Source organism: Rhamphochromis sp. 'chilingali' (assembly GCF_963969265.1).
Source record: "Rhamphochromis sp. 'chilingali' genome assembly, chromosome: 8".
In the NCBI taxonomy this organism is placed as follows: domain Eukaryota; kingdom Metazoa; phylum Chordata; class Actinopteri; order Cichliformes; family Cichlidae; genus Rhamphochromis; species Rhamphochromis sp. 'chilingali'.
The window spans coordinates 1,995,906-2,020,893 of NC_137935.1; the positions used below are offsets into that span (position 1 = coordinate 1,995,906).

Consider the following 24,988-nt stretch of genomic DNA (forward strand, 5'->3'; position numbering starts at 1 on the left):
CCTCTGACCTCTGGTATCAACAAGTCATTTTCTCGCGGAGAACTCCTGCTCATAGGACATTTTCGAATTGGACCGTTTTCTGTAAACTCTGATGGTTGGTGGAAGAATCCCAGCAGATTAGCAGTTTCTGCACCGTGCCATGTTCAAAGTCACTAAAATCACATTTCTTTCCCATTCTGGTGCTCAGTCTGAACTTCAGCAGGTCTTCCTGGGCGTGGTTATATGCTCTACATCTTTAACCATAACTATTGTTGCAGTTCATTACTGCCTTTTGTAAACTGTATTTATTCTTTTTAACTGTATTGCTTATTGCACTGTAGAGGCTGGTGAGAAACAGTATTTCGTTTCAGGCTGGGCAACTCCATACAAAATGACAAACTTGTTGAGTCTACATGTGACTGGCTGATTAAATATTTACTGAAACAATAAAATATCCTTGAAATTCAAAAAGTAAGCCTTAAGTTTATTATTTAACTCTGTGCTTAAAGATGTTACTCTGAGCAGCTCTTTGTGGTTTCATTGGGATATTGTCTGAGTTAATGAGTGAAATGTACTTTATATTAATGTTAAATGTATTCTGAGTTTGTTATAACAGATTAAGGTCATTTTTAGAGTGAGAAGCGTGCACATGTACGTGAACCAATACAAGAGTTGGGATCCCTTCAGTGTGTTTTAGTGTCTGCAGACCTCCTGATTTGGGGTTTTGCATATATAAACTAAACATCAGGCTTAAAATGAATGATTTAAAAATAACAAAGTTAATCCAACTGTTGCGTTTCTTATCCAGCCAACAAACAATAAGACGTCTGATCCACTTCAGGCCAGCAGCCGACGCTCGGATGCAGGCCAGCCAACAATAGGCAGAGGAAGGGTTAACGCTGAGGTAATTATCTCATTGTGGTGTTAGTTTAATATTCCTGAAGGAATATCAGACAGTGGAGAATAAAACAGCTGGTAGAACAGGATCAGTATGCCTGACTCTGTGAAATAAAAAGACAACCATTGTTTTTCCAACTCAGCGGTCAAGCATCTGTCAGGGCTGCCGAGGCGAGCCGTGTGGAATAAATGAGGATCCAAGCGCAGGCAGTCGTAGAGGAGTGAAAGTGATTTATTGAACACCAAGGAATGTGGACAAACAGCAAACGGGGCTCGAACTAAACTAAACTGGGAAACAACTAAACTACAGAGCACAAACCTGAATGAAAACGAGCAGAGGAGGATGACGATGAACAGCAGGGAGAAGACACGGTGGATACACAGACTGACACTGAGTAATACAGACGAACCGGCAACAGGCAGGAGAACACACAGGGCTTAAATACACACACCAGTAATCAGGGGATGAGAGACAGGAGGGCAACACAGCTGGGAGGAATCTGGGCTGACGGGACAGGGGAAACGTAAACTGATCACACTCACATACGACACAGACCTTCACAATAAAACAGGAAACTCAGATACATGAAACCAGACAAGACATTGAACTAAACAGACAGATTCACAAACAGATGGGGAGACACCATAGACAGACAGGTACAGACGCAGACTTAGAGGCAGATCGAAAATAACACAGAACTTAAACAATCATCATCTAGAAAATGATAACAAACTAAAAGCGCTGGGTCACCGACCCAGGACCATGACAGTACCCCCCCCTCAAGGGCTGGCACCAGACAGCCCAGCAGAAACGAAAAAACGGACCAAAACAAAACAGAAAACAACCCGACCAGGGCGGGCGGAGGGGGCCCAGGACGGAGGGACAGAGTCCAAAAAGGCCCAGATGGTCAAGTTCAGGAGGCCGACCATGCGAACGGCAACGGGGCAGGTCCGGATGCCGGCCGCGCAGTAGGCAGTGGCGTGGAAACAGTTCCGGGGGCCGACCGTGCGGACGGCAACGGCGGCGCGGAAACAGTTCCGGGGGCCGACCGTGCGGACGGCAACGGCGGCGCGGAATCAGTTCCGGGGGCCGACCGTGCGGACGGCAACGGCGGCGCGGAAACAAGTCCGGGGGCCGACCGTGCGGACGGCAACGGCGGCGCGGAAACAAGTCCGGGGGCCGACCGTGCGGGCGGCAACGGCGGCGTGGAAACAAGTCCGGGGGCCGACCGTGCGGAAGGCAATGGCGGCGTTCAGGAGGGCGTCCATGGTGGCGGAGATGCCCAACAAGCGGCCTGGCAGATGACCGACGATGAGGAGGTGGTAGTAGAGGACCTGAAGGCTGCGTGGCCCCTGCAGCCCCAGGCGAAGCGGAGGCTGGACCAGGCGAGGCTGATGAGTATGCTGGAGCCGGACCAGGCGAGGCTGATGAGTATGCTGGAGCCGGACCAGGCGAGGCTGATGAGTATGCTGGAGCCGGACCAGGCGAGGCTGATGAGTATGCTGGAGCCGGACCAGGCGATGCTGATGAGTATGCTGGAGCCGGACCAGGCGATGCTGATGAGTATGCTGGAGCCGGACCAGGCGATGCTGATGAGTATGCTGGAGCCGGACCAGGCGATGCTGATGAGTATGCTGGAGCCGGACCAGGCGATGCTGATGAGTATGCTGGAGCCGGACCAGACGAAGCAGCTGATGAGGATGAAGCAGTGGCTGGACCAGACGAAGCAGCTGATGAGGATGAAGCAGTGGCTGGACCAGACGAAGCAGCAGAGGAGGATGCTGGAGCCGAAGCTGAAGAGGAGGATGCTGGAGCCGAAGCTGAAGAGGAGGATGCTGGAGCCGAAGCTGAAGAGGAGGATGCTGGAGCCGAAGCTGAAGAGGAGGATGCTGGAGCCGAAGCTGAAGAGGAGGATGCTGGAGCCGAAGCTGAACCAGACGATGCTGGAGCCGAAGCTGAACCAGACGATGCTGGAGCCGAAGCTGAACCAGACGATGCTGACGCAGAAGCTGGACCAGGCAAAGCAGCTGATGAGGACGCAGAAGCTGGACCAGGCAAAGCAGCTGATGAGGACGCAGAAGCTGGACCAGGCAAAGCAGCTGATGAGGACGCAGAAGCTGGACCAGGCAAAGCAGCTGATGAGGACGCAGAAGCTGGACCAGGCAAAGCAGCTGATGAGGACGCAGAAGCTGGACCAGGCAAAGCAGCTGATGAGGACGCTGAAGCTGGACCAGGCAAAGCAGCTGATGAGGACGCTGAAGCTGGACCAGGCAAAGCAGCTGATGAGGACGCTGAAGCTGGACCAGGCAAAGCAGCTGATGAGGACGCTGAAGCTGGACCAGGCAAAGCAGCTGATGAGGACGCTGAAGCTGGACCAGGCAAAGCAGCTGATGAGGACGCAGAAGCTGGACCAGGCAAAGCAGCTGATGAGGACGCTGAAGCTGGACCAGGCAAAGCAGCTGATGAGGACGCTGAAGCTGGACCAGGCAAAGCAGCTGATGAGGATGCTGAACCTGGACCAGGCAAAGCAGCTGATGAGGATGCTGAACCCGGACCAGGCGACGGCGTGGAGGATGCAGCAGAGGCCGGGCCAGGCAACGGCGTGGGGGATGCAGACGGAGGCGCTGCAGCAGGTGGCGGCATGGATGAAACTGCTGCTGCAAGCGTGGATGAGGCTGCTGGTGGAGCGGCTGGTGGTTGGACAGGCTCCTCGGGCCCCCCAGCTGACGAGGAAGAAGGCTGGATGGGCTCCTCGGGCCCCCCAGCAAAAACAGTCTCAGAACCAGTGGGCACTGGAGCCCCTGGCACACACAGAACAGAACCAGCAGGTGCGGAGACCTCTGGCAGGAACGCAACAGAACCAGCAGGCACACGGGCCTCTGGCAGGAACGCAACAGGACCAGCAGGCACACGGGCCTCTGGCAGGAACGCAACAGGACCAGCAGGCACACGGGCCTCTGGCAGGGACAGAACAGGACCAGCAGGCACAGTGGCCCCTGGCAAACACATAGCAGACTTCAGCTGCCCGGAGCGTTGACTCTGCTCAGGCAGTGACAGCTGGGTGCAGTCCTCAGCTGGTTTCTTGACCTCCAGGGATCCAGAGTCAGCTGGGGACTGAACCCTGGCCTCTGGGGAGGCCCTGGAGTGTGTCGCAGTCTCAGAACTGGCCAGCTTTTGAGGACTGTTGACAGTATTGTTAGATTTGTCTCTCTGCTTGGAGCGGATGGGCGAGGAGCAGTGTCTTTCGGGTTGAATTGACTTGTATGGTTTTACAGGTGGAACAACTGACACAGGATGCAGGGCTGGTGGCTGCTGAACAGGAGGCTGAACTGAGGGCGACTGACATAGTGGTTGTGATGACAACGGTGGTGGAATTAGAGACTGAGCTTGAGGCCGTGCGGCTAACTGAGCTTGAGGCCATGCGGCTAACTGAGCTTGAGGCCGTGCGGCTAACTGAGCTTGAGGCCGTGCGGCTAACTGAGCTTGAGGCCGTGCGGCTAACTGAGCTTGAGGCCGTGCGGCTAACTGAGCTTGAGGCCGCGGTTCAAATGAATAAACAGTCCTAGTATTATCAGAGCTGGTGTTAATGGTCTCTGGGTTATATGTCACAGTTTTAGCAGACCCTAGGTTGGCTGACACGGGTTTAACAGTTTCAGAAGAACAACAGCCCTTTGCTTTCGCTGAAGTCTTAAAAATGCCAACCTGGGAGAGATCGGTTATTACGAAGGTAGGTAAGCTTTGTGAATTAGCTCCCACTGACACACCCCGAACAACCCCAGAAGAAAAAGTCTTACAATTCAGATTGGAGCCGTTATCCTTTTTACTCACCACAGTCGGCCGCTCTGATATCCTGGGGTCCGACTGTGGCGAGGGGCGTCGACGGCGTGAGTGCCGTTTCCCAATTGACGGCTGGACCGACGGGCCGGGCAGGACACTCTCCGTCGGGTCAGGGAGTGAAGCATGAGTTGCAGAGTGGGTGGTAGCAGGGGGGAGAAGATGAAGCTCGTTCAGAACGAAATTCTGTGTGAGCGGGTGAAGTGAGCTGAGCAACCAGGGGAGACCAGAAACTAAGCGCTGTAGCCGAACAGCTATGCCTTGGCGGAGTTCTCTCCCCTCATGCTCGAGCCATAAGTTAATTAATCTGTCCACCGAGTAAATAATGTCCTCCCGGAGCTCCTCGGGCGGGTTGACTGCTGCTGGGTCCATAGTGGCCGGTTCGTACTGTCAGGGCTGCCGAGGCGAGCCGTGTGGAATAAATGAGGATCCAAGCGCAGGCAGTCGTAGAGGAGTGAAAGTGATTTATTGAACACCAAGGAATGTGGACAAACAGCAAACGGGGCTCGAACTAAACTAAACTGGGAAACAACTAAACTACAGAGCACAAACCTGAATGAAAACGAGCAGAGGAGGATGACGATGAACAGCAGGGAGAAGACACGGTGGATACACAGACTGACACTGAGTAATACAGACGAACCGGCAACAGGCAGGAGAACACACAGGGCTTAAATACACACACCAGTAATCAGGGGATGAGAGACAGGAGGGCAACACAGCTGGGAGGAATCTGGGCTGACGGGACAGGGGAAACGTAAACTGATCACACTCACATACGACACAGACCTTCACAATAAAACAGGAAACTCAGATACATGAAACCAGACAAGACATTGAACTAAACAGACAGATTCACAAACAGATGGGGAGACACCATAGACAGACAGGTACAGACGCAGACTTAGAGGCAGATCGAAAATAACACAGAACTTAAACAATCATCATCTAGAAAATGATAACAAACTAAAAGCGCTGGGTCACCGACCCAGGACCATGACAGCATCCATGCAGAGCAGCTTTGCTCATTTTTAGGTGCGGAATAAGAAAAAAAAAAGCTAAAATAATAACTAATGTAGACGATGCACAGATATAATTACATTTTTAAGTTTTATTTAAAAAGCACCACGCACCGCCAAGGTGCTCGTTACTGTAAGGTAAATATCCTTAATGATACAAAGAGAACCCAAACAGTCAGATGATCCCTGTGGAGCAAGCACTTGGCGACAGTGGGAAGAAAAAAAACCCTTTTAACAGGAAGAAACCTCACAATCCAACTGACAAACGAAAGAGCATCCATACAGACTGATCGGTGCTAAATATTTCCCCTAAATCTGAGGGACTCGGAAAAAACTGGAACCAAAACCGGAAAATTAGCCAAAATGCATTTTTTGAAGTTTTGTCCAGTTACAGAAAAGAAAACAGACTTCAGATTGTGACTCTGTGATGTCTGTTTGAAGCCTGATGGTGTTGGTTTGGATCAAACTCGTCCACGGCTGCTAAAAGCACAGCCACAGGCATCATTAAACAACTGTTTTAATTTCACAGGGACTTAATAACTTTCTCTTGTTGCCATATACAGCACTTTAACTCTCTCTCAGCATCTGTTGCATTCAGCCTGTCTTGGCATTATGGAGATGAGCTGGTAAAGTGTGTCTTTGCTCTGGGAAGTAGGTTAAACCAGCTCCTTCCAGCCTCCACCCAGCTCTCTAATGCACAGAGATGGCAGTTGGAGGGAGACAGAAGGAGGAGGAGGACGAAGAAAGTGGGGTGAGGGAGGGTGAAAGGGAGGTGACATAAGAGGAAGAGGGGAGAAAGGAAGCAGAAGGTTAATGAGGCCTGAGAGGGGGAGCGAGGGGAGGAGAAATCAATTTGTGCAGCAGAAGGCGAACATGGAGAGAGGACGGGGGGGGTGACGCAGCACCGCCGAGCTGCTGTAGCAGAGTTTAGAAACTTAAACTTCCTGCTCACGGTTTCATCTTCTGGAAGTAGCTGGAAAGTAAAAGTTTGGGCACCAAACCTGATCAGGCAGTAGTAGTGGATTATCGATTAGTTTGGTCTGGTGGTGCAACAGAGGAGAAACTGCAAATGGTACAAAATGGAGCAGCACGAATGCTTCTTTGTTGTGCGCATAGAACAGATGTTGTTAACTGTAAACTTCATGCTTCACTTGGATTTATCTGAAATATATCTGCTCAGATTCTTTCTGTATTTTGTTTAGAAAATGCGTTTCAGTATATTTATAATTGAGCCATTTGTTAACTTTGTAATATACTGTATTATTTAATTGGTTCAGTCTGTTACTGTCTTAGAGCAGGGGTCTCAAACTCGTGGCCCACGTCACGCCTAGAAAAGAATCATCTTTATTATCCCACGGATAAGAAATCTCGGTTACAGAGCTCTTACAGCACGGGAAAATAAAATATAAAAGGAAGACACAAGGTGGTCCTATAAACATAAGCAACCAAAGTTTGTATATACAGGTAACAATGTACAGAATATGTATAGAAAAATTGAGAAAATTGTACAGAGATTTGTATGAAATGTACCGTAAACAAACAAGCTGGTGAGTAAGACGACCAAAGCATGTTAAGCTGCGTCACAGAGTCTGACAGCTGCTGTAATGACCTCCTTCCTACTGCTGAACGAGCTGCTCGGTGTTCAGTCTCATGCAGGGGTGGGAGGTGATGTCCGTGATGGATGTTAGCTTAGACAACATCCTCCCCAGCCTGCTCGATGGACCTCAGCGGACAGTCCAGGACAGAGCTGGCCCTCCTGACCAGTTTGAGTTCCCCCCGTCCCTCTCTGCCACTCCACCATGACAGCAGACCACAGCATAGAAAATCGCAGATGTAAATGTTATCAGCGTTTACCCGACACTGATAACATGATAACACACGCCAACGACAGGAGGCATCGTTGTGCATGTTTGACTGCTGCAGGTAACAAGGATCAGAAACTAAACGAGCACAGCACCCTGACCTCACCTGGAGCAGAGCACCTCTATAGAAGAACCGGTCAACTACCCATAAACTACACAGTACGGACACCTCAGCGTTTTAATTAATGAAGGAAGACAAAATGAACAAAGACTATGTTAGTTGGACGTGTTTCACTGTTAACAGTCGACTTAAGAAGCGAACGAGATGCTTTGGGATGATTTTAGTTAAACTCGCCACGCCCCGCCCTTCACAGAGGGGGCGCTGTCTCGTTTTAAAATTTACATTGTGAGATTATAATATTATCTTATGCCACGTTATGCCCCCGATTAATGATTGTGAAATTATTATGTAGGTTTAGTTTGCATTATTCTCCTGAATTAGAGAAGGTGAAACTATTACTGATCGGTATTACATCAGACTGCTGATTTATTGTGAATGAATGATATTGTTTATGATGCATTATACTGCTGAGTTATAAGAAATGCTGTTTTCAGAGTCAGGACTTTGCTTTTTCTGATAGCGGAGGAGTCAGAGCACATTCCACGGGAGCTTCACTCCTGCTGTTGTTAAAGGCAGACGAAATAGGGAGCCAAGGCCATAAGTCAGGCTCGCTAGGAGTTAGTGAATGATTAGGCTTTTACGACTAGGTGGGGGTCAACGGTGGCTATAAGAGTTTGAGTAATGCTCCACCATTTGGAGATCGATGCAGTCGGTGGGCAGTGTTCATCTCCCCACGCGTGTGTTCATTAAAACCATTGTTTGACCGAAGCTCTTCTGGGCCAGTGTTGTGTTTGTGCTCACCCTCAATATCTGAACCCGTAACAACATCCATCCAGAAATCAGCACTAAAGATCGTTTAACACATGAATAAAGTTATCCAACACAAGCTGAACACTTCTTTAACTGAATCTAAAACTTTTTATTATTAAAATGTAAAAGAAATTTAGGATTTTTTGAGCCACAGATTCAAACTGATGTGAAACATGAGATTATTCAAGAGCAAAGGTTTGTTGGTCAAAAACACCTTTAAATGTATGTTAGTGTCCTTTAAGTCAACATTTCTGTCATGTCAGGCTGACATAACACCACACAGACGAGCACCTCAGCAGTAACCAACCACACACACACACACACACACACACACACACACACACACACACACACACACACACACACACACCTTGATATGATGTCCCTCCACGTAACGCGTTGCATCTCTGAAGAGACGGTACATGACGAAACCCTGAGGGTCGATGCTGTCGATCAGAGGATACGCCGTCTGCACACGAAAGGAAGCACAAAGCATGGATGCAAAGAGCTGATTTAATGTGTCGTCACGCCTCAGATTAGTAAATAAGACAGAAACACGCTCCTCTCCCCCCACGTGAGTTCAAAGTGGTACGATCCCATTAAAGAGGGCCAGCCCGTGTGGGAACAGCAGGAGAGGGAACTGTAAGCCGTCTCTATGAGCAGCTGCTGAAACGCTCACCATGCCGGTCTCTGCGGTGAAGACGACGATCTCGTAGAGCGGCGCCACCTGCTGGAACAGGTAATCAATGCCCGGACGTTTCTTAAAGCGCCAACCTGTTGCCAACTGCAGAGAGAAAGAGCAGCTGTTTAAACACATCTGGATTGAAGCGTAGGGTTTCCAGCTGCTGCTCATCATGAACAAAGTCCTGCAGCTTTTCCTGCACTTTGGTGGACGCGAGCAGTTTGCTTCCCTTTCTGAGTTTCTCTGTTTATCATAATAAAGTTCGATCACATGTTGTTAAGAATACAACACAACACAGTGTCTGCGAGACCAGAAAAGAGTCGTTAATGAAGGTTACATGAATCGTTTTGCAAAAGTATGAAGGCGTGAGGCACCGACAGCTGCAGGAAGGAGATCTGACAGCCACTGTCTGGGCACGCTCAGAGGTCGTGACCTCGTTACTCAGGCTGCTTTCAGTTAAACAGATAAAACAAGCTTTGTCCCATTATCACCTGTGTGTGTGTGTGTGTGTGTGTGTGTGTGTGTGTGTGTGTGTGTGTGTGTGTGTGTAACAGGAAGGAAGGCTGACACGGTCCAGCAGGTGAACGTGTTTGCCTGCTTTAACCGGCGGCAGGTGTTGGCTGCTGCGCACCTGTCAGGTAAGAGGCGTGTTTTACACGAGTGAAAAGGAGCAGACACTGAACGAGCGGACAGGTGGTGGACACGCCTCCAGCACATCCTCCACCTGTCTCTCCTGAACTGTAACCTGTTTGTTAAAGGATCATTTCAGGATTATTCAGTCTTGAGGAGTTCACTGTAGCTCTTTGTGTGTTTCAAGTTTAAGGGAACGAGGACAGGAAACAAGGACAATAAGAGGCCAAACACAAGCTCGCAGCAGCTTTCTAAAAAACAGCAGGTGAGGAGCCCTGGAAGCAGGAAGCTACGTACCACAGCTCTAACTCGGGTTTCTTTGTTGGCGACTAATGGAGTTCATCTCCTGAGACACTGTTTGGCCAAACAATTAATATCCATTCTCTTCCGTTTATGTAATTCAAGGTCACAGGGGAGGAGCCTATCCCAGCTGTCTCAGGGTGGGAGGCGGGGCACACCTTGGCCAGGTCGCAGGTCTGTCACAGGGATAACACAGCATCCATCCCGTTTTGGCTGCAGCAGGTCTCCTTTCTAGAAATCTGGCTAAATGTATTAGACCCTCCAAAACGTGACGATCCAGAGTTGCAGTCTTACACGCCTCTCTCAGCTTCTCACCTCCTGTTTTCCTCCAAAGGCCCATCAGAAAACATCATCTACAGCTACTCTCAGTACCATTGGTTTAGGTGGTCTTGACTCCAAGTCTACTTTATACAGATAAGGTGCTGGGATCAGGGGTATCTGTAACTGACAGATTATAATCTGTGGGGCTGGTTGTAAAGGATCAAATACACCACGCTGTTGCTTTGCTCCGAGTTCACACCTCTGCAGAGCTGACAGAGCACTGACAGAGCATGCTTCTTCTGCCTGCTGATTCCTCACCTTCATAACGTTCTGAAGGAAGTTGGAAAAACTTGACTAATTTAACTTTAACAGTTTTCAGTTCCGTTCAGTTTCAGTGGGATTGCTGCAGTGTTACCCTCCAGCTTCTCATTGGACCGTTTATAATCGACAAAGGCTGTAAAGCTCTCGGAGAAGCAGACGTACCGACCACTCCGGGTGCAGCAGGACGTCTGTGAGCTCCAGCACCAGCGTGTAAGGAGGCTGGTAGTACGGCTCCTTCAGAGGGTCGGGGAGCAGCTTCGGGCTCGTGGGCTCGATGATCATCTGACATCATCAACGAGAGACAAACAAAGACGAGGTCACAGAGAGCCTCTAAAAGTCCGAAACAGGTAATGCAATAGTTCAACTGGCTGCCCTAAAGCTGGGTCTACACTTTAATCAGATCTTAATTGTTTGACTCTCATGAAAGTTAGTTCTGGATGTTTCCATGCACCGACGCTGACTGGACTCACCTGTCTGTAGTCCTTAAAGTATTTGTAGGTTCTTCGTAACTGTTGGATGACCGGAGGGTCTGAAAGAAAAGGGAAAAGTGCTCAGTTACATAAGTGAATTGACTGTGAGACGGAGGCTGACGGTGCAGGAGATGATCAAAGAGGAGGCGGGACTCCTCTGTTAGCTGCTTAGAGCCCATTTAAAGCCGACAGATTACCGAAAGTGAGCACAGCTGTAGTTCTAATGGCTTCTGAAAACTACAATTCCCTGAGGGGACGCAAACAGCTGATAAGATCTCAGCGAGTGCGCGTGGAGCTGGACTTCCAGCCAAGCCAAGCCGACGCTGAAGCCGCAGGTCTCCGACAGCTCGGCAAACATCACGTTCAAGTCATCTCCTCAAAAAGCAAACGACCATTGAATACGGAGGGGAAGATCTATTCTGTTGGCTGCGATTCCCTTCTACCAGTTTTGAACAAACCAGCAGTAATTTTGGGGGAAATGAGACATTTTAAGATCTTTTTATTTTCATCTTTTTCTCATTTTTATTTATCGAGGTTCCCACGGGAACCCTGGTAAATAACAGCAAAACACACAGCGTCCATGACCTTCTTCATACATTTCTGTGAGATGGCATTGAATGTGATTATTATGTATATACTTGTATTAATTTGGCAATTTTTAAATTCACTTTTAGCTTTAACAAATACTGGAGTAGCAGGAGGAGATCTGATTGGTCAGAATAAAACCCAAAGCTGAGCTGACTGGTTTTTATCAGCGTGGTGATCGGGGAGACGATGCCGAGTCTTCGTGCTAATGACTACTAAATAACAATGACTCCATTTCCCATGGGGTGGTGGGCTCATTACTGCACACCTCTATCCTTCATCTCCCTCTAAACACAAGCACTGAGAGACGCACGCTGTGTTCCCGAGGGACTCAGTCCCCCAGAGTTCATTGCAGGAAGCGAGGGAGCCATCTGCCTGATGTGATGACACGCTGAGGAGGTGGACACACACTGTGTGGAAATATGTACATGTATATATGGTTAATAATTAGAGAGGGGCGGAGCAAAGGAGAGAGTGCATGACTCCAAATTAGAAGGTCAAGCATCCATCCATCAAAACACGGACAGCAAAGATGGAGCTCAGATTCCTTATCGTGTTCCACTCAGCCTGTGAAGACGAGGTCTTCATTCCCACGGCACCGCTCTGCTTTGTGTCATTAACAAGAACAGCAGATCTTTTAAACGAGGACGGGAAGGCAAACAAAGCAAGCTTAGAGCAGGCAGTTTTCAAAATAAAAGACCCTGTGGAGACCTGGATCACTCCGCTCGAGCTCCAGCAGTGAGCCAGTCCTCATTAAAACTTTACAGCAGAAATAAAGGTGTTTACAGCCTAATTTCAGCATTCAGGTCCTGACAGCAGCAGAGAGGCTGACGTTTCCCTACAAGCCAATCACATTTATATTAGAGCTGACTTTTCACTGTTTGGACCACACAGCTGGGCCGTCTCTCATATTCTTGCTTCCTTAATTGGCTTCCAGTGAAATCTGGTATTTATTTGAACATTTATAAATAATGTGCAACACCCTACATGGCTCCTGCTTATATCTCAGATCTCCTCTGATCTTATTCCTGCCTCGCCGACCATCTAATCCACCACGTCCTTTTATATCCACATTTTGAGGTTGGATCACTTTGGAAAAGACTTCCTTCTTCCATCGGAGCTTCATTTTAAACATCACGCTAGCTCAGTTTGTTCTGGTTAGATCCCCTGTACTGTTGTCTGTGTATATGTTGGTAATTCTTCAATGTTTGCTTTTATCCAAATAATAAAATACTGTAACTGTATCCAGATGGCCCCGCCCCTCCCTGAGCCTGGTTCTGTTGGAGGTTTCTTCCTGTTAAAAGGGAGTTTTTCCTTCCCACTGTCGCCAAAGTGCTGCTCATAGGGGGTCATATGATTGTTGGGTTTTTCTCTGTATGTGTTATTGTAGGGTCGACCTTACAATATAAAGACCTTGAGTTGACTGTTGTTGTGATTTGGCGCTATATAAATAAAGTTCAGTTAAAGATGTCCAGAAGTAAACAAGGAGATGACCATGCAGGGGAGACTGACCACATTTAAATCTGGTTTCTGTTTCGATGTATACTCATATACGCATGACATTTACAGACATAAAAAAAAAAAAAAAAAAAGACAAAATGCCAACAAATATCCAGAAATATCCACAAAATCGAGAAAAAAGTCCAGACAAAATAACCAGAAAATGAGACCAAAACACCTGCATTAAGATCCTAAGAAGCCCAGAAATAACAGAACAAAAATCAAAACCATGAAATGGCCACAAAGAGACAGACAACAAACTCTAAGACACACAATGACCTGAAAGGAAAGATAAAACCTCCAGTGAGGTTTTTCCTGCTCTGCATGAGCATCTGCAGAAACACGAGTGTTCAGATTATTTGTGACAACAGCTAGATTACACACGGGGGAAAGTAGTGTGTGATGTCAGAGAAGGTATGTCCATCTTTTACATACAGGCTGTGGGGTGCTAGCAAACAGATGGTGTGAGAGTAATGAAATAAAAGAGGAGCGATAATATCCTCGAGGCTGAAGAAGAGGATGTTTACGCGTGCAGGCAGCGTGGGGTGTAAAGCGTGGCTGCTGAGTAACCTGTCCCCTGGGAGCCCCACCAAACACACCAGGAAAAGTGTGTGTGTGTGTGTGTGTGTGTGTGTGTGTGTGTGTGTGTGTGTGTGTGTGTGTGAGAGAGGGAAATCTAGGACGCCAGTGTGTGGGGATATCCTCCACAGAGGGGAGGGGGATTAATCTGGGCTTTTATCATGTTAATGGAGCAGAGGAGAGGTGATGGAGGTGGTGATGGGGGAGGAATCTGTCTTTCTGACAGTTTCTACGACTGAGAGGAGGAAGGTGGTGTTCGAGGCAACACCAGGATGTTAACCACATTTTACTGGATTACACTGGAATTTGTTTCAGTTGTCAAAATGCAGCCAAAGACACACCAAAGACTGGTTTCGCTTCCTAAACGAGAATATTTTCCCTTTCTTGACTTTTCTTTCGTTTATGAGGTGGAAACATGCAACACACTCCAAACACGGCCTATTCTACTGTTTCCAGCTCTGAAACAAGCTGTTTTAGCACCACCTTAGATGACCCTGTCTCTATGACCTCACAAAGATCCAAGAGAAGAGAAAACAATCTGAATCTGAGTGTTAAGAGCAGAGAAGCTCAGTAAGTTTTTACTGTTTCTGAAATAAAAAGGTGGGGGAGGAGGAGGTATGATGAAGGCGACAAAGAGAGGGATAGAGGAGTAAGGGGATGAAGAAAGAGTTAAAGAGGGAGGTGTGTGGAGAGATGGAGGTCTCTGGCCTTAAACAAAAGCCACAGTGAGGACGGGCATCTGCTGCACAACGCCACCTCCTCTTCCTCAGATATCAATCGTTTGCTTTCTCTCCGGGTGACAAACGACGGCACGCTGTGGCCTCTTCAATGTGTTCATACGAGGCCCCCGGGCTGACTGCGAGGGGTTATTAATGCTCCGGCAGCAGGACGCAGTACGAACGTGTCAGGTTCAAACACCACGGAGGGCTCGGCGTGGACAGAAACACGGTTTTTAGGCTTTGAGCGCACAGATCCACCAACGTATGAACAGCAGACATCCAGGGGACATTTTTAGGGCTCAAAGAGCTGCCCACTCACAGTGTCACGATATGAAGCAATGTGAATATGAAGTGCATTCTGGGTAAATGTTGAAGGCTCATATCAGAGTGTGGGACAGGTGGCAGGACGTGAGATTTCCCCCTTTCCACCATCTCCAAGTCTAGTCTGTCGCTCTGAAGGTAAAACTTTGCATTGTGTGTGCGAGGCGTGTCACATGCTGGTTGCTATGGTATCCGACGCTCCTCAGCATCACAGACACAAATGCCGTCACTTGGCACGCGAACAGATTCTGCAGCCAAATGTGTCCCAGAAGTCCCATTCGCACATCCATCGCCTCACTCACCTTCTGCCGCTCCCTGAGGAGGAGGAGGAAGGTAGAATATAAAAGAGGAGTGAGGAGGATGAAAGATGTGGAGGCGCGTCTCCCTGAGGGGTGGTGAACTTTTAGGTTGCTCCCTAAGCTAATCAGGGATCATTTGCCCCTGGTTCCTAAGGTCCCGCAGGTCATGATGTGCATGAATCCACCACTCATCACCATTCTGACATTTCTTCTTCTCCTCGCTGTGAATACATTTACAGTCCCTCAGACCGCATGTGAGAACTAATGATGAAGGTCGGCTCTTCTTCAGCATCTTCAGTGTTCGTCATAACTGATGGTCTGCTGTCAGAGAGCGCCAGCAGCGATTTCTACTCCTGAAGCAAACCGGCTGCAAACACCAACGAGCAGTTTTCTCCTTACAGTCAGTATTAATTAAAACAGCAATAAAGTCCTTCTGCGTGCACAGCTAAACGTGACGCAGATCAGTTTTTGTCCGCTTCCATCTGCCGTGGGTTCGTTTCACGCGGCGACGGCGGCGCTGAAACTGAAGCCGACTGAGCTTTGAAGCCTGCAGACTTCTGTTTCACTTTGTTCTTGCTTTGGTGTATGGATGTGGATTTAGATGCATCTGTGCGGCTAATGCTGTCGTTCACTCTTGTAAAAGGTTTGAATTTTCCTGTTTGAATAAAACGGACAACTTCCAATTTAAAAGTTTAGTTATTTTTTTCCACTATAGATAAAATATCGAATATAAATCTGACAATGATTTGTGCTTTAATCGTGCAGATTAACAGCTTTATGTAGAGACGTTAAACTCTTTTCTCATGTCTGACACACTATTCCGAGGAGACGGAGGGAAAATGATTATTACCTCTACAAAACTTTCTATTCTGCACAGAAACTTGAATTAAAAGCAAAGTTTTGTGTATAAAAACAGTTTAAGAGTCAAACTGTTGGTTTAAGAGGATAAAACTGTGACGTGGGGAGCTGTCCACACTGTAAATGAGTGTGTGGTGGACAGCTGTGAGCGTCACATCAGCCCGGATCTAATCCACTCATCAATACTCAGTGTCCCTGAGCTTCAGTCCAACCTCGTCCTTCTGTTCATCAATCAATCGATCAATCCACACATCCTCCCTCTCTCCCGTCTGTCCCGACCGGTTCCAGCCTCGGCATCGCGAGCTGCCGACCGCAGATGGAGACGGACAGGCAGAGAGGGGGCGAAGGCGTCACCCACAGAGGGAGGAGAGACGGAGGTTTGCAGCCAGATGAGGACAAAGTGGACCTCAGGGAGCGATTTAGGCTGGAAAGGGAGGACTGGAGGAGAGGAGGAGGAGAAGAGGAGGCAGATTGGACCCCCGGGAGGAAGAGATATTGACCATCTGATTATTAGGTTTAATAAGCAATCAGAATAGCTTTTTAAGAAAGAGAGCAGATCAATGTGAGGAGCAGAAAGGCCAGAAGAATGAAGATTTACTCTGTTTACATCATGTTCTTCCTCCTGCATGTAGAAATGATGCAGCTCTGGGATTCACTCTCCATTCACTTATTGAATTTACATGAGCCACACATGGAAGCCGTTCAATCTTTTATAGATATTAATCGTAAGATGAACTTTGTCATCTTTGTTTCTAAAGCTTGGAAAACACGTCAGGAGAGATTATTTCTTTATTACTTCATCTGTAAATTAAGCTGCTGCTTCAGTTTTATAAACATCTTGTGAACCTGTTTGGGCGGAGCATGTAGTTTTCTGCACGACTCAGCAATAAAATCAAACCAATAATGACTGACGTGCATGAAGAGGTGTGCAGACGAGCATCTCGGATTGAGCAGATGAGCTACATCAGCAGAGGACCACACCCCGCCCCCCCGTCAGTTATTTAAACCCTGCAGCCCGTTACTGTGACCACGCACGGCCACTTCTAAAAGCTAAAGGTGGTCCAGCCTGCTACTGGTCATCTGTACGTATGCAAACCTACTGCTGCACAGAACTGCACCTCAGCTAATGAACGCAGCTTTCCACACCTTCAGCATGCCAATGGTCTCCACATGTATTTTTAGCACTACTCCCATTATTCTGTCATCTTGTTAAGAGGCAGCGGGTTAACGGAGGCGATGAGCTGTAGTCTGTCTCGCTGGATGGAAACGTGTGCATTTGTGCTGACAGGCAGCTCAGGGGTGGGCGGGGTGAATGATGGGGCATATGGATGACTGGAGCAAACACACAGAGTGAGAACAGTTGGCACCGAGTGATCAATCATTCACACAAGCAGAGAGCGCCTCAGCTGTGAGCAGTAAACACAGTTTAAGATCAGTTTAAATGTGAGCTCGAGCTGAGAAAAAAAATAAAAGGTTTACACTCACCTTTGTCGAACTCGTCTGGAATCTGTGAGGAGGAGCAGAAAGGAGGTGGTTACAAATCTGCTCTCATCAATCACGTCTGCTCATCAGAGCTGTGAGGGCAGCGTAAACATGCAGCTCCACATCGGTCTGCTTACTTACACGTGTGCTGATACACTGCAGAAAATAATTTTTATTTTCTGTTCATGACACAGACCTCAGGTCAGACAGGTACTGATCAGCTGATTATTAGCTAACAGGATTCAAATGAGATTTACTTATAAACAAAACAGCAAAAAGCTCAATAAAGTCTGAATAAAATGCAATAAAATGCATTTATTTATCGGGACAAAATAAAACAGAGGTAAAAATAAATAAAAAAACTATCAAGTATCACAGGTATAATGTATAATTACATTATATGACTTCTATGATTCATCTACAGCTTCATGACTTTTTCTGGGCGTAAAAACTACACAAAGATTTGTTTTTAAAAGTTCAATTTGAAATTGAATTGAACTTTTAAGAAGGAAAATCTTTTTAGAGACAGAAGATAAGATGATGAAGAGAGATCTGAAGTCGGATCTGTGATGAAGCCCTCCCCCTGGTGGACATGCAGAGTCACTGCAGTTACTACGCTGGACCACAGGTACGCGTCACTGACTCTGTTGGACTTTGCTCACTTTAAGACTTTAAGATTCCTACCAGCTGATGCTAGAAATGCACTTTATTATTTTAATTCGACTCTTTAATGATTTTAATGTAATTCTGATGGGCAGACCTGTGGGAAAAGGGTGGATGTGCATGAACCTCCTCTGGTGAAGCTCTTTTCTTTTTACAGAGTGGAGAAAATGGCTAATTAGAGGCGTGCAGATGCTCTCGTGCGGGGGTGAAGTGATGTCAGTGCAGAGGCAAGGAAGAGGCCGTTAAACCCTCATCGACACCTCAGTGCGACTGCAGAGCAGCCTGGGAGAGCGGGACGGGTTCCCACACTCCCCAAACTCGACGTGTCGAGGACAGAAAGTACAAAAACATCCCAGAACCTGAGCTGGCAAACGGAGACCACCGGCCGGACGGGATTCATCATTTAAACGTGTCGCGCTGGCAACAGAGAGCCCTCAAACACACACAACTCCACACAGACATCCAATAAAAGCAAAGCATTTCACTGCTCTAGTTTGTTTAACAGGCCAACCTGGCTGTGCAGGAACCTGCACGACTAGAACAGGAAGTCGTTTTCGGCGGTGGAGCTCACGTGTTCGAAACATCAGAACTATTTTTCTTTGTACAAACGTTTCATTCTTAGAAAACTGAGATCGGCCCGTTTATCCCAGCGGTGCCTCGTTTGTTCACACACGCCGGCTCAAACTTTATGCCCACAAATCAAACGAGTGTCATCAAGTCTGGGCTCGTGGATTTTTGTTTGTTGTCATTTATGGCCAAAACCACGCTGCCCTCACACATGCACTGACCGTGTCACCCCTCCACACACAGACTACACCAGCTACGAAGTTACGTCCAGCGGTGCAGAGCTTCCCTCGCTGCAGAGCAGAATGTTGTGCTTCTGAAAAACACCAATAGCCCATAAACATCGTCCTAATGATGAGAACCTCTCATAACATTTATATCTGATATAACTGACGACCTCATGATTCCTTGAGTATGTAAAGACTTTACATTTTGTAGTTATGAGAAAGTCATTATGAAGTCAAAGGTTATCATTTCGCCTGCATGACTTACAGCGTGCCAAACCCTGTAACAGGCCAACAGCTTGTTCTTCGGGGACACCGGGAGCTGTTCCTGGAAGAAGCCTCGGTGCTCACCACTTCTCCCAAAGCTGTCTGAGAGCTCCAACAGGCGGCTGTTTGCTGCTCTTAATTCATTTGTGCTTCATTGGATTTTTACCCCGACGGCCGCCGAGCCGACCGTAACGTGTAAATCTGTTCACAGTGTGTCGTCTGAAGGGTTTCTCCTCCTGACAGCCAGGTCGTGTGACCTCACGAGGGGGGCAGGCTAGCAGGAAGGCGTGAGAAGTGTGCCTCGGCTTTGAAGCGGTCCGGCCCGCCTGCTGGCTCGACAGGATACAGCCGGAGGCTTTAATGTGAGAGAGCGGTCCTTACGGCGCAGCACGGAAAAGAGGCCGCCCTGCGGTTCCCGTGTCCTCGCGGCGCTGATTTTAGAACATTTACATCATACTGACCACAGTGTTAAATAACAGCAGAGGATTCCCACAGGTCCGCTCACGTGTGAGACCTTGCATGCAGACAAACCACAAGGACGTCCACAAAACCCCTAAAAACAAACCTGTGCGTGTCAGCGTGAGCCGCGGTCAGCAGCAGGTTTCCCCACGCTGCTTAAACAGCCAACGCTCTGGTTTAAGAGTATTTTAGATGCACTTTCACAGATTTACTCTCACAAATATTCTCACACATTAACGGGGCCTCCATGTTACTCCTGCCATGTGCACTAACGCCCCCGAGCACCACCAGGGCGCTTTGTGCTGGGTTTCATGGTAAAGTTGGGCGATATCTAAAATTTTCCAGCAGATATTCATCAGTCCAATAAATGATGATAGGCGATATATTCGCGCAGGTGACTTTTTGATGGGCGGAGCAATGTTTGAATGGTTGAAAATTAACCCTGTCATGCATCAATCATGACAACCTCAATCAGGACTTTTTTCTTACGTATTTTTTTATTCATCTTTAGGCATGAAAAAAAGATTTTTGAACTTCTAAGAGGTTAGAGAAATTTACATTTTAATTTAAATAAGAATCTTTTTGTGCACCAACACTGGCTGTCCACTGTAGTGACCACCATGAAAGGGTTAAATGGACAGCTCAGGTGGACACAGTGCACGCTGGCTGTATCTAAATATCTGTCAAAGGAAATGATGTCGCATCATACTGTGGAAAAGGATCATCCGTTGGATTGCTGAAAACGTTTGGCGAACATGTGCTTCCAGGACGGAAATATTTAATAACATAAACAGCCCTGTTGCTCGTTTCACCACCGACCGCTTCTCTCAGCTTCAACCAGCATTATTGGCAACGACCGGTGAAAGGCTCAGCCGATCGGCAATAAATTCCAACCTGAACGTCCATCCCAAAGTTTTAATCGTTTCCTTTTGACAGTCCGGTCGGTTTCAGCAGACGAAGATACTGATGACGCCCCTCAGCCTCCTCACAGACACTGCTCACTCAAAAGTCCTCGGTGACTTTCTTCTCGAGTTACAGCATTCACAAGATTTTCAGAACACTTGACCTTTGACCTCGACATCACTGAGATTCAAACCTGTCTGAGATTTTCAGTAGATATTCCCCCACACCTTCAGTATTAATTTCACTCTCCTACGTCGCCTACCAAACTTGTGTCCATGCTGCCCGCCCACGGCGCGGGGTGACGACAACACCTCACAGCAGCAGGTAAAAACGTCTAAACAGCGAAGTGATCGTTTCATTTCATTACGTTTGTAGAAATGTGACATCGAGACGAATCACACCTGTGGTTTCAAACAGCAGGGAGATCAAACTTAAAACTGTGGAAAATAATTAAAACTTTATGACTAAAGAGCAGCTGACACACACACACACACACACACACACACACTCACACTCTTTCTGGGAAGTGTTTCCTGCATAAACACCTCTCCGAGCGCCGGCACACGCTGCCGTTAAATGCCCTGAAGACGACAGTTTGAGGATGAGGAGTTGGTAAGTGTTAGCGCAGACACACTGCAGAAGACGGGCGTCACGGCGACATGAGAAGTGTGCCGTCTGATTGGAGCTCCTGACAGGAAGTCAGGTGAGATAAGTGTGCCCTTTGAAGAGAGAAATCCTCTCGTGCCGGGACAAAGCGAGCTCATCCTTCCCACATCCACACCTCAAACTGAAACTATCCTACCTGAGCAGACGGTCGATTCACTTCCTGTCAGTTAAAGCTTGCACGGTCAGGCAGATCAGATTCTGAATTACTAAATGTACGATTTCTAATACAGTAAAATACATAATCAGGGTAAAAGAATGAAACACACCAGTTTCCTCCCTTCCAGTTTGGATCGTAGCTGATCCTGAGGTGGATGATTCACACAGAGATAAAGCATGACGCCTGTGCTTCAGGTGTCCATCACTCTCTGCACCGAGCTGTCTCAGACGTCCCGAGGTAGACGACCCAGCTTTGCACCAGAACACCCCCCCCCCCCATCTGTTTGCTTTTCATTTAAATTCAGCTCGAGCCCATCTGTCTGTAAAAGGACACTTTAGAAAGCTGTAAGTGTGCAGTAATGAAGTGCAGAGCAAGTTTATGAGTCAACTGAAGACAAACGACTGAAGTTACTGCAGGCTTCAGTCTGGGGTCCTTTTCTCCGACGCTGATGTCCGCGGCCGGCTCTTCTGTTCCCGAGCTTCAAATACACACCGAGCAAACGACACGCTCACCTCTTTGTCACCAACAAAAGGATCCTAATGAGACTGAAGTGTGCCCTTTGAAGTGGCCATTAACGCCTCCAACAAAGATCCTGTCCCCAAAGACCAGCATCAAAGGAAACCGCAAAGCTCAAGCCAACCCCCACCACCCCCTCTAATCTGACAGCTTGATCCAAGTCTTCAGCTGTTATTACTTTCAAAATCACCATCAGCTCAGATCTGTCACACACAGACACTGCTGATGTCTCCAGATGCTAATAAACATCTGTTTCCATCAGTAAACACTGCCCTGTATCAGTTCACCACAGAAACACATCTGGCTTGCCTTTCAGCTGGTTAGCAGCAACTGAGCTGAGCAAAGTAAGAGCGAGGGGACGATCTTATTACCGGAACAAAGCAAAGCTTCTGCACTGGAAAGGCTGGTTATCTGAACACAAACATGTATAATCTGAAGGCGAGGGCTGGAGCTGCGCATGTTTAAAACGCTGATGCTGCTCTCGCAGCCTGCTGAACATCTGGATCACCGTCTGGCTGGAAGTGCAGGTCGTTGTCCTGCTCAATCCTGTTACAGTATGAAAGCGGACAAAAGGTGAGATAAGTGTGCTGCTTCCTCTCCCACAGCGACACCTCTCACCCCTCCATCACGCAGCGAGCTGTTAAGTGTGCTCCTCACGCGACAGATGCCTGATTTGAATCTGAACAGGTGACTTCACAATCAAACACCGTCGCCTTAAAGCATGAGCACGACCACACGTGTGTGTGTGTGTGTGTGTGTGTGTGTGTGTGTGTGTGTGTGTGTGTGAGAGAGAGAGGGAGACAGCAAAACTTACCGTGTTTCCTTGTTCATCCACCGAATTTGTGCCTAAAAAAGAAGAAAAATAAAACAGTTTATTGCCTCCCTCCATTCTCTTCCACTTATCCTGGACAGGTCACCAGTCTGTCACAGGGCTAACACGCAGACAACCATTCACACCTATGGGCACTTTAGAGCAGGGGTCCCCAATCCCAGTCCACAAGGGCCGGTGTCCCTGCAGGTTTTAGACGTGTCCTTGATCCATCACAGCTGATTTAAACGGCTAAACGACCTCCTCAACATGTCCTGAAGTTCTCCAGAGGCCTGGTAATGAACTAATCATGTGATTCAGGTGTGCTGACCCAGGGTGAGATCTAAAACCTGCAGGACACCGGCCCTTGTGGACTGGGATTGGGGACCCCTGCTTTAGAGTTACCAGTTAACCTGTCCCCACTAACTGCATGTGTTTGGACTGTGGGAGGAAGCCGGAGTACCTGGAGAGAACCCACAGTGTATCACCTGTTCAGGTTATTTACTAGATTTGAGGCAGGTGACACGCACACTTCACAATAATGCTTGAACCTTCCAGCAGAAATATTAGCAAACACAGAGAAATCAATATTTGAAAACACGCGTGAGTAAACAGACATCACTGGTTGTGGTCGAGCAAAAACATTTTCCCATGTTTTAAAAATAAATGAGACGAAAAAAAACAACCAAACCATCCAATAACCAACAAGCACCAACAGCAACATCTCATCTCCTCCCAGGATGTTCGCTTGTTAGAAATGGTTAAACCACTACACCGTGCAGTCGCTGTTACACACATTTAAAAGCTTCATTTATTACATTTCCAGGTAGGTGCCCTGCAGGTTAAAGGTCAGGTTACAGATCTATTTATACTCATCAGAAGCGAGCAGCTGTGGTTTGGGCTCTCTGATTTCTGTAAGCCTGAAAAGATGAAACTCAGCGGTATCGGTGTTTCCTGTTTCAGCTGCGTCTTCTCCTTTGTCTGCACCGACACCGAGGTCGTTTCTGAGTCAAGACTGCAGTGAGGCCTGGGCCCTCAGGTGCTAGCACACCGTCAGAGGCTGTGGTGGCTTCACGTGCTGCTGGTAATATCACACAGCGCCACCTCAGCCCCGACACAGGAAGAGAACAAGTCAGAACCAGAAGTTTTCAAACTGTCTCCCGCCGTATCTCTGAGCTTCTGTACCGACACGTCGTTACAGTCGTGGCTTCAGCACAGTGCTAACCTGCACACTGCACCAGGTTAACACAACCAGAAAAATGACTTGCACGAGCAGCTGGAGGAGGTGCAGGTGTTAAAGTGCTGTAATGGGCTGTGATGGCATCACACACAGCACTAACTATGATGCTGATTATTATTATTAACTCAGCAGCTCTTACACGAGTCTGATCACTGTAATAACCTCCTTTCAACGAACCAATCACAGTCTTTACATATTTATGTTCATTTAAACCTTTGGTGCAGCCGCCCTGAGCCGAAAGCTACAAAGCACAAAGAAACACAGGAGAAACAGCAGGTTATAATCCTGAACATCTCCAGGTATGAGCCACAGAAAAGATGTACCATAAAATCTCTTCTGGCATTCTCACAGTGCAGCACAAATATTTCACAACTAAAGGAGAAAGTCAAAGTGGAAAAGGTGGAAAATCTCCAGGAGGAACGAACTTCAAAAGGATCCAAAATACGATCGAAAGCGTGGAATTAAAGACATAAAATCCCATTCCTGTGAAGACCGAGGTCACAGAGTCTGCCACGGTCTTCAAAACACGCAGACAAAAAGCAAATCAAAAATCTCCAATAACTTCATGAACGACTTGTTTCTGAAGAGGACGACTCCACAAAGAAATCCTTCATCCTGTCCTCACCCGAGTCCGACTCCACAAATCAAAGATTACATTTCCATCCTCTCCTCCTCCTTAAACGGATCACTCTGGGTCCATTTTTCTACTCGCCAAACCTGTCAACAACACCCGTCACCATCCTCAGTCTGACTCTCCTCTGAAGGACAGGCTGCTAGCTCCACCCACCTGTCCCTGCAATCAGGGAGCCAAGTGTGAAAACACCAATCACACCCACCTTTCCATCAGAGGAAGTTCAGAGGCCCAGCGCGGCCAGAAATACAGATTATACCTGTTCTTTTGTTCTTTTGAAGATGGCTCAAAGAATAAAGCTGCATCTCCTGTTTGAAACGCCTGAAACTGACGTGTTTAAACCCAGCAGCAGAACCAAACATCTGATCCATGTTTCATCCGTGACCAACAACCACGTGCTGGGTTCATGTTTTCAAACAG

The 24,988-nt window shown here is 47.7% G+C and overlaps 1 protein-coding gene across 1 annotated transcript in view; it reads right to left on the minus strand.

Annotated features, from left to right (window-relative positions):
- The window catches only part of timm50 (translocase of inner mitochondrial membrane 50 homolog), a 33,509-nt gene that overhangs the window by 5,368 nt on the left and 3,153 nt on the right, over positions 1-24,988 (minus strand). The window contains exons 3-8 of the mRNA XM_080889525.1: positions 22,704-22,735; positions 17,474-17,495; positions 11,128-11,186; positions 10,820-10,939; positions 9,143-9,247; positions 8,834-8,932 (exon numbers count right to left, since the gene is read on the minus strand). Of these exons, the coding sequence (XP_080745651.1) occupies positions 8,834-8,932; positions 9,143-9,247; positions 10,820-10,939; positions 11,128-11,186; positions 17,474-17,495; positions 22,704-22,735 (437 nt within the window). The remainder of the gene's footprint in view (positions 1-8,833; positions 8,933-9,142; positions 9,248-10,819; positions 10,940-11,127; positions 11,187-17,473; positions 17,496-22,703; positions 22,736-24,988) is intronic.